At 45.7% G+C, this 12,626-nt stretch overlaps 1 protein-coding gene across 1 annotated transcript in view; it reads left to right on the top strand.

The window, feature by feature from the left end:
• Positions 1 to 884: 884 nt before the first annotated feature.
• Positions 885 to 12,626, top strand: part of PRKD1 (protein kinase D1) — a 137,653-nt gene continuing 125,911 nt past the window's right edge. The window contains exon 1 of the mRNA XM_040411654.1: positions 885 to 1,046. Coding sequence (XP_040267588.1) covers positions 885 to 1,046 — 162 coding nt within the window. The remainder of the gene's footprint in view (positions 1,047 to 12,626) is intronic.

The following is a 12,626-nucleotide window of genomic DNA, read 5'->3' as shown; positions in this document are numbered from 1 at the left end:
GTTCAGCTGACATCAGCACATGGCCACTGTCAGCCAGTAGGTATTTCTGGTGACAGAAACCCTTTTACTATGGCCCACAACCCACGGACAGGTGTGGTGTTGAGTGAACGTGTGTTTCAAGCTCGGCGTACACGGTTCGGGTTATCTAAGAATTCTGTTATGGATTCCGCTACCACGGACCACAAGGTAAATTCTTCCATCACTCAACCTTGTATGCCGAATTTGAAACACAAGTTCGCTCATCTCTAGTGTGGTGCTGTTTCTGGAAGAAAGCAGCCATGTTTTTCTAATCCTGAACAATCCCTTTAAGAACTTCTTCTGGAGGGGGGACATGAGCCCAGCCCACAACGTGAAGGATATGTCGCAGAAATATTGCAGCATTACAGCGGTCAATGTGAGATATTTGGAAGCAGAGTCGCTACACAAGTCCTGGTCCTGTAAAGCAGCAGCTCCTCGGTCATTTCCTACTCCCTGTCAGCTGCCTGGAAGTTCCCGGGCGTTCACGTTGCAGTGAGGCGGAGTGACCGGCAGGGGGAGTCGGCCTACTAGAACGGCGGCTGACCGGCAGGGGGCGCGCGTGTGCTCGCGGAGTGTAGTGTGTGTGTGGGCGCCGCTCGGACTTGTTGTTGGGTAAAGTTTTGCTGGAGAGGAAGAGGCGGCTGTGGCGGGGTGTGAGCGGCGCTTGTCAGTCCCGGGGGCGGTGCGGGAGCCGGGAGTGCGAGCCCCGTGTGCCGGGAGTGCGGCTATGCGGCTGGAAGTTGTGTGTGTGTAACTTGTGTCTGGCCGCATGCCTGCCGTCTAGTCACGTCCCGTGTTTCGGGGTGCGGCTGCGTGGTGTGACCCGTGTCCCCTCTGGTGTCTCCCGCTGGCGGGCCCAGCTGTCTATGAGCGCCCCCCCGGTGATCCGGCCGCCCAGCCCCGCGGGCCCCGGCCTCTCCCTACAGATCCAGATCGGCCTGAGCCGGGAACACGTCCTGCTACCGGAGCCGGGTGAGCTGAGCCTGGGGGCCGTGAGGGAGATGGCCTGCTCCATCGTGGACCAGAAGGTGAGGCCCGCTGCTATGTGTTACTACTGCTGCCAAACATCTGCCCGGCTGCCATCCTCCTCAGCTAACTTGTATCATCACACGTATCTACCACTGTACTGTGTATCATCACACGTATCTATCACTGTACTGTGTATCATCACACATATCTATCACTGTACTGTGTATCATCACACGTATCTATCACTGTACTGTGTATCATCACACGTATCTACCACTGTACTGTGTATCATCACACGTATCTATCACTGTACTGTGTATCATCACACGTATCTATCACTGTACTGTGTATCATCACACGTATCTATCACTACTGTGTATCATCACACGTATCTATCACTGTACTGTGTATCATCACACGTGTATCCTTATACTGTATATCACACGTGTATCCTTATACTGTATATCACATCACACATCTATCACACAATTTATATTGGTATACTGTATATCACAACTTGTATCTTTATACTGTAAATCACACAGCTGACGCCATTATGCTGTGCGTCGCGCACAGCGTAACTAAGCACAAAATTGATATCGCACAACTTTTAAACCTTTCTGACATCGCTTAGAGCAGTGGTCCCCAATGTTTTTTGCACCAAGGACCAGTTTCATGCAAGACAATTTTCCTAGGGACCGGGGGGGGGGGGCCTTAGGGGGTGCTATTCAGCACTGACTGATTCACACACATAACAAAACACAAGGTGCATATTAAAATAACGACTATATAAACTGACTAGGGTCTCTGCTGCACTGTACCGTGTTTTTCGCCCTATAAGACGCACCTAGGTTTTAGAGTAGAACAATAAGAAAAAATATTTTTCATTACACCTCAGGTCAGACCAGCAATCAGACCCCCAATGTTAATCAGACCTCAGATTAACCCCCCCCCCAACCTTTAGCCATCCATCAGCCCCCCATGTCAGCCATCAGCCCTTATGTCAGTCCCCCAAAAACCACTTACCTCTCCTGATCACCATCGTGATCCTCTTCATCCTGCTGTATCGCGGCCTCACACTGTGCGCAGCCCTGCACAGCCGGTAGCCGAGGACCAGGAAGTGGTGAGTACAGATCCTTCACCGCTTCCTGGTCCTCCTGTACTAATGAGCGCTTCATTAGTACCGCGTTAAAGACTGCCCTGATCGCCGCGGTTGGGGACTGCTGGCTTAGAGCATTGTACTGTATACTTTCCCACTGTGTTTATCATACTGTATATCACACAGCCTCTCTCTATACGCTGTATATCGCACAGCCTCTCTCTATACGCTGTATATCGCACAGCCTCTCTCTATACGCTGTATATCGCACAGCCTCTCTCTATACGCTGTATATCGCACAGCCTCTCTCTATACGCTGTATATCGCACAGCCTCTCTCTATACGCTGTATATCGCACAGCCTCTCTCTATACGCTGTATATCGCACAGCCTCTCTCTATACGCTGTATATCGCACAGCCTCTCTCTATACGCTGTATATCGCACAGCCTCTCTCTATACGCTGTATATCGCACAGCGATAGGCTGTGCGATATACAGCGTATAGAGAGAGGCTGTGCGATATACAGCGTATAGAGAGAGGCTGTGCGATATACAGCGTATAGAGAGAGGCTGTGCGATATACAGCGTATAGAGAGAGGCTGTGCGATATACAGCGTATAGAGAGAGGCTGTGCGATATACAGCGTATAGAGAGAGGCTGTGCGATATACAGCGTATAGAGAGAGGCTGTGCGATATACAGCGTATAATCTTTACACTTTCCCACAACTAAGGTTAATACCACAGCTTTATACTGTAAATCCCTCAACTTCTAGCATGCTGTATATTACACAGCCATTTAACAATCATGTATCACACAATGTATATCATTATATATCGCCCTTCAGCATCTGTAATACATTTTATTTCTTTATTTATGCACTTGTATAGCGCTACTATATTCCGCAGCGCTTTACAGACATTAGCATCAAGTTGTCCCCAATGGGGCTGACAATCTAAGGTCCTTATCAGTATGTCGTGGAGTGTGGGAGGAAACCGGAGGAAACCCACGTGAACATGGGAAGAACATATAAACTCCATGCAGATGTTGTCCTTGGTCAGATTCGAACCTAGCGCTGCAGGATACCAGTGCTAACCACTGAGCCATCGTGCTGTAGACATCTATACACCTAGTAACAGGATACAGTATGTGTCATATAGCCCTGCAGCACACACATCATACAGCTTACATCATGATGTCACACAGCCCTGCAGCATTTTTATGTCACAACTTATTATACACATCATTCCACAGCCTATCATCTATATGTATACTGCAACTGCAGCAGCTCTATGTATTACCCAGCTTATCATATACATCATCACACAGCCCTGCATCATCTATGTATAACACAACTTATCACACAGCCCTGCAGCAAGTATATGTATAACCTCAGATTGTTTGCATCAAATTGGAGTTCTGCCTCTACTTTTTTTTTTTTTTGGTATTTAAAGGGTTTGTCCGAGTTATATAAATATAGGCCAGTCAGTATTATAATAAGATGTATAACATATCTACTATTACCTTTGTAAATCACTCTCTTTATCTATAATGTCTTGTTTCTTCTGTGCTGATGCGGGTCATGTCATCCACCAGGCTCCGGTGGTGACGTTTCGTGTACAGGCTTCGCCTTAGGGAGTGGCCCGGCTCTGTACACGAAACGTCAGAGCCTTGTGTGGCCGCCCCCTCTCTGCGCCTGGCTGCCGCGGCTCCTCTGAGGGATCGCACATGGGCGATCCTTACCAGTGCTGGCAGCCTTGTGAAAAGATTCACTGAACTGGTGTGCCCGCTCACTCCCTGTGATCCACTGGTGTGCCCGATCCCCTGCGTCTGGCTGCCAGCCGCCTCCTGCGCGATCCTTACCAGTGCCGGCAGCCTTATCAAATTAGCTTTGCCCTATTCCACTGGCCATCAGAACCAAAAGCCACCCCCAGGAACAAAACAAAGTATAGCTAATGATATACTTATATATTAGATAGAGTAGAGATGAGCGAACTTCTGTTTTAAGTTCGGCGTCTAAAGTTCGGCTTCCGGTTAGCGGAGGATCCCAATATGGATTCCGAATTCCGTTGTGGTCCGTGGTAGCGGAATCAATAATGGTCATTATTGATTCCGCTACCACGGACCACAACGGAATTCGGAATCCATATCGGGATTCTCCGCTAACCGGAAGCCGAACTTTAGACGCCGAACTTAAAACAGAAGTTCGCTCATCTCTAATAGAGAGCTATATCTAAGCTATACCTTAGATTAGAGAGAGATCTATATATATCATCTATATATAGTATGTGGGAATATATATACTGGTCTATATCTCTATATACATATGTATCTATATACTTCATCTATATATGTATATAGAGATATTGATCAGTGTAAATATATATATATAGTTGAAACAATCCAGCTCCACTTTGATAGAGGAATATAAATTAATTTTTACCGCAAGCAAAAATACATTTATATTCCTTTATCAAAGTGGAGCTGGATTTCTTCAACCTCTTTTTTTGCATATAACCACCCGTTACCTGACTCGGGTCCTCCGTGCTCACAGCTGAAGGAGGGGCAGGTGAGAGCTGCTGAACTTTCCTTTTTCATATATATATATATATATATATATTTACCGATCGATATCTCTATATACATATATATCTATACCATCTATATCCACCTCCGGACCGCTGTACGCACAGACGCGTCCTGGAGGTGGTTGATTCATTCCTCCTGGACGCGCCGGCGCGTCCTCTCGCGAGACGCGAGATTTCCTGTGAACGCGCGCACACAGGCGCGCGCGCTCACAGGAACGGAAGGTAAGAGAGTTGATCTCCAGCCTGCCAGCGGCGATCGTTCGCTGGCAGGCTGGAGATGTGTTTTTTTTAACCCCTAACAGGTATATTAGACGCTGTTTTGATAACAGCGTCTAATATACCTGCTACCTGGTCCTCTGGTGGTCCCATTTGTTTGGATCGACCACCAGAGGACACAGGTAGCTCAGTAAAGTCCCACCAAGCACCACTACACTACACTACACCCCCCCCGTCACTTATTAACCCCTTATTAGCCCCTGATCACCCCTAATCACCCCTGATCACCCCATATAGACTCCCTGATCACCCCCCTGTCATTGATTACCCCCCTGTCATTGATCAACCCCCTGTAAAGCTCCATTCAGATGTCCGCATGATTTTTACGGATCCACTGATAGATGGATCGGATCCGCAAAACGCATCCGGACGTCTGAATGAAGCCTTACAGGGGCATGATCAATGACTGTGGTGATCACCCCATATAGACTCCCTGATCACCCCCCTGTCATTGATCACCCCCCTGTCATTGATTACCCCCCTGTAAAGCTCCATTCAGACGTCCGCATGATTTTTACGGATCCACTGATAGATGGATCGGATCCGCAAAACGCATCCGGACGTCTGAATGAAGCCTTACAGGGGCATGATCAATGACTGTGGTGATCACCCCATATAGACTCCCTGATCACCCCCCTGTAAAGCTCCATTCAGATGTCCGCATGATTTTTACGGATCCACTGATAGATGGATCGGATCCGCAAAACGCATCCGGACGTCTGAATGAAGCCTTACAGGGGCATGATCAATGACTGTGGTTATCACCCCATATAGACTCCCTGATCACCCCCCTGTCATTGATTACCCCCCTGTAAAGCTCCATTCAGACGTCCGCATGATTTTTACGGATCCACTGATAGATGGATCGGATCCGCAAAACGCATCCGGACGTCTGAATGAAGCCTTACAGGGGCATGATCAATGACTGTGGTGATCACCCCATATAGACTCCCTGATCACCCCCCTGTCATTGATTACCCCCCTGTCATTGATCACCCCCCTGTAAAGCTCCATTCAGACGTCCGCATGATTTTTACGGATCCACTGATGGATGGATCGGATCCGCAAAACGCATCCGGACGTCTGAATGAAGCCTTACAGGGGCATGATCAATGACTGTGGTGATCACCCCATATAGACTCCCTGATCACCCCCCTGTCATTGATCACCACCCCTGTCATTGATCACCACCCCTGTCATTGATCACCACCCCTGTCATTGATCACCCCCCTGTCATTGATCACCCCCCTGTCATTGATCACCCCCCTGTCATTGATCACCCCCCTGTCATTGATCACCCCCCTGTCATTGATCACCCCCCTGTCATTGATCACCCCCCTGTCATTGATCACCCCCCTGTCATTGATCACCCCCCTGTCATTGATCACCCCCCTGTCATTGATCACCCCCCTGTCATTGATCACCCCCCTGTCATTGATCACCCCCCTGTCATTGATCACCCCCCCTGTCATTGATCACCCCCCCTGTCATTGATCACCCCCCCTGTCATTGATCACCCCCCTGTCATTGATCACCCCCCTGTCATTGATCACCCCCCTGTCATTGATCACCCCCCTGTCATTGATCACCCCCCTGTCATTGATCACCCCCCTGTCATTGATCACCCCCCTGTCATTGATCACCCCCCTGTCATTGATCAACCCCCTGTCATTGATCAACCCCCCTGTCATTGATCACCCCCCTGTCATTGATCACCCCCCTGTAAGGCTCCATTCAGACATTTTTTTGGCCCAAGTTAGCGGAATTATTATTTTTTTTTCTTACAAAGTCTCATATTCCACTAACTTGTGACAAAAAATAAAATCTCACATGAACTCACCATACCCCTCACGGAATCCAAATGCGTAAAATTTTTTAGACATTTATATTCCAGACTTCTTCTCACGCTTTAGGGCCCCTAGAATGCCAGGGCAGTATAAATACCCCACATGTGACCCCATTTCGGAAAGAAGACACCCCCAGGTATTCCGTGAGGGGCATATTGAGTCCATGAAAGATTGAAATTTTTGTCCCAAGTTAGCGGAACGGGAGACTTTGTGAGAAAAAAATAAAAAATATAAATTTCCGCTAACTTGTGCCAAAAAAAAAAAAATTCTATGAACTCGCCATGCCCCTCATTGAATACCTTGGGGTGTCTTCTTTCCAAAATGGGGTCACATGTGGGGTATTTATACTGCCCTGGCATTCTAGGGGCCCCAAAGCGTGAGAAGAAGTCTGGTATCCAAATGTCTAAAAATGCCCTCCTAAAAGGAATTTGGGCCCCTTTGCGCATCTAGGCTGCAAAAAAGTGTCACACATCTGGTATCGCCGTACTCAGGAGAAGTTGAGGAATGTGTTTTGGGGTGTCTTTTTACATATACCCATGCTGGGTGAGATAAATATCTTGGTCAAATGCCAACTTTGTATAAAAAAATGGGAAAAGTTGTCTTTTGCCAAGATATTTCTCTCACCCAGCATGGGTATATGTAAAAAGACACCCCAAAACACATTCCCCAACTTCTCCCGAGTACGGAGATACCAGATGTGTGACACTTTTTTGCAGCCTAGGTGGGCAAAGGGGCCCATATTCCAAAGAGCACCTTTCGGATTTCACTGGTCATTTACCTACTTACCACACATTAGGGCCCCTGGAAAATGCCAGGGCAGTATAACTACCCCACAAGTGACCCCATTTTGGAAAGACACCCCAAGGTATTCCGTGAGGGGCATGGCGAGTTCCTAGAATTTTTTATTTTTTGTCACAAGTTAGTGGAAAATGATGATTTTTTTTTTTTTTTTTTTTTTTCATACAAAGTCTCATATTCCACTAACTTGTGACAAAAAATAAAAACTTCCATGAACTTACTATGCCCATCAGCGAATACCTTGGGGTCTATTCTTTCCAAAATGGGGTCACTTGTGGGGTAGGTATAATGCCCTGGTATTTTAGGGGCCCAAATGTGTGGTAAGGAGTTTGAAATCAAATTCTGTAAAAAAATGACCAGTGAAATCCGAAAGGTGCTCTTTGGAATATGGGCCCCTTTGCCCACCTAGGCTGCAAAAAAGTGTCACACATCTGGTATCTCCGTACTCAGGAGAAGGTGGGGAATGTGTTTTGGGGTGTCATTTTACATATACCCATGCTGGGTGAGATAAATATCTTGGTCAAATGCCAACTTTGTATAAAAAAATGGGAAAAGTTGTCTTTTGCCAAGATATTTCTCTCACCCAGCATGGGTATATGTAAAAAGACACCCCAAAACACATTCCCCAACTTCTCCTGAGTACGGAGATACCACATGTGTGGCACTTTTTTGCAGCCTAGGTGGGCAAAGGGGCCCATATTCCAAAGAGCACCTTTTGGATTTCACTGGTCATTTACCTACTTACCACACATTAGGGCCCCTGGAAAATGCCAGGGCAGTATAACTACCCCACAAGTGACCCCATTTTGGAAAGAAGACACCCCAAGGTATTCCGTGAGGGGCATGGCGAGTTCCTAGAATTTTTTATTTTTTGTCACAAGTTAGTGGAAAATGATGATTTTTTTTTTTTTTTTTTTTTTCATACAAAGTCTCATATTCCACTAACTTGTGACAAAAAATAAAAACTTCCATGAACTTACTATGCCCATCAGCGAATACCTTGGGGTCTATTCTTTCCAAAATGGGGTCACTTGTGGGGTAGGTATAATGCCCTGGTATTTTAGGGGCCCAAATGTGTGGTAAGGAGTTTGAAATCAAATTCTGTAAAAAATGACCAGTGAAATCCGAAAGGTGCTCTTTGGAATATGGGCCCCTTTGCCCACCTAGGCTGCAAAAAAGTGTCACACATCTGGTATCTCCGTACTCAGGAGAAGGTGGGGAATGTGTTTTGGGGTGTCATTTTACATATACCCATGCTGGGTGAGATAAATATCTTGGTCAAATGCCAACTTTGTATAAAAAAATGGGAAAAGTTGTCTTTTGCCAAGATATTTCTCTCACCCAGCATGGGTATATGTAAAAAGACACCCCAAAACACATTCCCCAACTTCTCCTGAGTACGGAGATACCACATGTGTGGCACTTTTTTGCAGCCTAGGTGGGCAAAGGGGCCCATATTCCAAAGAGCACCTTTTGGATTTCACTGGTCATTTACCTACTTACCACACATTAGGGCCCCTGGAAAATGCCAGGGCAGTATAACTACCCCACAAGTGACCCCATTTTGGAAAGAAGACACCCCAAGGTATTCCGTGAGGGGCATGGCGAGTTCCTAGAATTTTTTATTTTTTGTCACAAGTTAGTGGAAAATGATGATTTTTTTTATATATTTTTTTTTCATACAAAGTCTCATATTCCACTAACTTGTGACAAAAAATAAAAACTTCCATGAACTCACTATGCCCATCAGCGAATACCTTGGGGTCTCTTCTTTCCAAAATGGGGTCACTTGTGGGGTAGTTATACTGCCCTGGCATTCTAGGGGCCCAAATGTGTGGTAAGGAGTTTGAAATCAAATTCTGTAAAAAATGACGAGTGAAATCCGAAAGGTGCTCTTTGGAATATGGGCCCCTTTGCCCACCTAGGCTGCAAAAAAGTGTCACACATCTGGTATCTCCGTATTCAGGAGAAGTTGGGGAATGTGTTTTGGGGTGTCTTTTTACATATACCCATGCTGGGTGAGAGAAATATCTTGGCAAAAGACAACTTTTCCCATTTTTTTATACAAAGTTGGCATTTGACCAAGATATTTATCTCACCCAGCATGGGTATATGTAAAATGACACCCCAAAACACATTCCCCAACTTCTACTGAATACGGAGATACCAGATGTGTGACACTTTTTTGCAGCCTAGGTGGGCTAAGGGGCCCATATTCCAAAGAGCACCTTTCGGATTTCACTGGTCAGTTTTTACAGAATTTGATTTCAAACTCCTTACCACACATTTGGGCCCCTAGAATGCCAGGGCAGTATAACTACCCCACAAGTGACCCCATTTTGGAAAGAAGAGACCCCAAGGTATTTCGTGATGGGCATAGTGAGTTCATGGAAGTTTTTATTTTTTGTCACAAGTTAGTGGAATATGAGACTTTGTAAGAAAAAAAAAAAAAAAAAAAAATCATCATTTTCCGCTAACTTGTGACAAAAAATAAAAAGTTCTATGAACTCACTATCCCCATCAGCGAATACCTTAGGGTGTGTACTTTCCGAAATGGGGTCATTTGTGGGGTGTTTGTACTGTCTGGGCATTGTAGAACCTCAGGAAACATGACAGGTGCTCAGAAAGTCAGAGCTGCTTCAAAAAGCGGAAATTCACATTTTTGTACCATAGTTTGTAAACGCTATAACTTTTACCCAAACCATTTTTTTTTTACCCAAACATTTTTTTTTTTTATCAAAGACATGTAGAACAATAAATTTAGAGCAAAATTTATATATGGATGTCATTTTTTTTGCAAAATTTTACAACTGAAAGTGAAAAATGTCATTTTTTTGCAAAAAAATCGTTAAATTTCGATTAATAACAAAAAAAGTAAAAATGTCAGCAGCAATGAAATACCACCAAATGAAAGCTCTATTAGTGAGAAGAAAAGGAGGTAAAATTCATTTGGGTGGTAAGTTGCATGACCGAGCAATAAACGGTGAAAGTAGTGTAGGTCAGAAGTGTATAAAGTGGCCTGGTCTTTCAGGGTGTTTAAGCACTGGGGGCTGAGGTGGATATAGAGAGAGATGTCAGTAACTATACATATATAGATGATATTTACTAATATATATCTCTATATACCTATGATATATTTACATATTTTTCTCTCCCCCACCCCCCCCATAACTCGGATAACCCCTTTTAACAGTTATGTCTGTCTCAGTTGTGACTTCTGATCTATGTACGTGTGTGTGTGTGTGTGTGTGTGTATATATATATATATACACACACACACACTGCTGCTAAACTTGGCATGCAGTTATGTCTCAGGCAGATATATAAATGATTACACATACGTTCGGTCCCCTGCTGCCCTATAAAAATGCTCTCAGATCCTACTTTTGGTTAGTGTACCTCTTTTTGAGAGATTGACTAGACATGCCATGACGCACTCAGACATTTTGCCTAGTTGACAGACTTTGAGTGAGGACTCATGATTGGACTGAGAAAAGCAGGATGGTAATTTTAATAAATTGACACAGCATTTCGGCCATGCTGTTAGGAGTTGTTGGGAGCTGTGGTTACATGATGGCACGCACACATGGCGAACAGGCTCCGGACGGCCACCAGTAGTGAGGATCATTTGGTCTGGACAAGCAGCTCCCACAGCTTTGTTGTTCACCCTCCAGTCACAGGTGGCATCTTCATTACAAACCACTGTCTCTACCCGAACCATTTCCTGGCACTTAACAGAAGGAAATTTGGTGTCACAGCGCCCATTACGTGTCCTGCCATTGAAAGTCAGCCACTGTCACCTTCATTTGCAGTGGTGTCGTGAACGAGAAACCTGGATTGCTACGGACTAGAACCGTCTTAGCTTTAGTGATGAATCCTGGTTCTGTTTCGGATCCCATGATTGTTGGGTTCTAGTATGGAGGCCTCATGAGGAGCTCTTCAAGCCTGCCTTTGCTGTGGAGTTATACCCTTCCCCAACTGATGTTGTGATGTGAGGAGCCATCGCTTATGGCATTTGGTCACTCCAAGTCGGGATACTATGGACACTACCAGCTCAGCCATATCTGCAGGACATCCTGCGGCCACATGTGTTGTCTCTCATGGCAGGGCTTAAAGCTGGCATTTTTCAGTAGGCTACTGCTCACCCACACACAGCAAGGGTTTCCCAGGAATGTCTCCACCACATTTCCTTATCCTGCCTGGTCACCAGATTTATTGTCAATCGACCATTTATGGGACCAGCTGGGACACCAGCTTCGACAGCCTATAAGTATGCAGGATCTACAGGTCCAGCTGGTGGGAGGCTCCCTGGGACAGCTGATCGGCAGGGGTGCCAAGACATGGACCCCCGCAGATGTGATGATGAGGACTTATCCTCAGGATTTCCTGGATAACCCCTCAATGCAAGACACAAGGTGTTATCAATTTGGACCTCCATTACCTCATATGAATAGTAAATTATTATTATTATTATTATTATTATAGTGCCATTCATTCCATGGCGCTCTACATATGAAAAGGGTTATACATACCTACACTAAGCATGAACAAGACGAGTTACAGACTGGTACAGAAGGAGAGAGGGCCCTGCCCGTGAGGGCTTACAATCTACATGGTATGGAGGAAGGACACGGTAGGTGAGGGGGAAGCTGGTCATGGCGGTATAGAGGCAGCAGGGTCACTGGTTGTAGGCTTGTCTGAAGAGGTGGGTTTTTAGGTTTCTTTTGAAGGATTCCACTGTAGGTGAGAGTCTGATATGTTCTGTAAATAACCTCATTAACCCCATGTTACTTATTATTAGAGGTACTTGATGGGGTCACTTAGTATTAATATGAGGCACATGGAGGTCCTAAAGTTACACCGTGTCCCCCAATCATTTATCTCATATAATGACAGGTTGGCAACGTTGAGGTTAATGAGGCACGTTAACCCCGGTGTTCCTCTGTGCTGCCTGCGGAAGCTGCTCATATCCTTTGGCCTGCTCTTCTTGGTGAGCTGGCTCCCAGGGTGGAAAAGAAGGGTTTGGATCTCA

Source organism: Bufo bufo, chromosome 11, assembly GCF_905171765.1.
Source record: "Bufo bufo chromosome 11, aBufBuf1.1, whole genome shotgun sequence".
NCBI lineage: Eukaryota > Metazoa > Chordata > Amphibia > Anura > Bufonidae > Bufo > Bufo bufo.
This window is presented reverse-complemented; position numbering and strand designations above follow the sequence as displayed.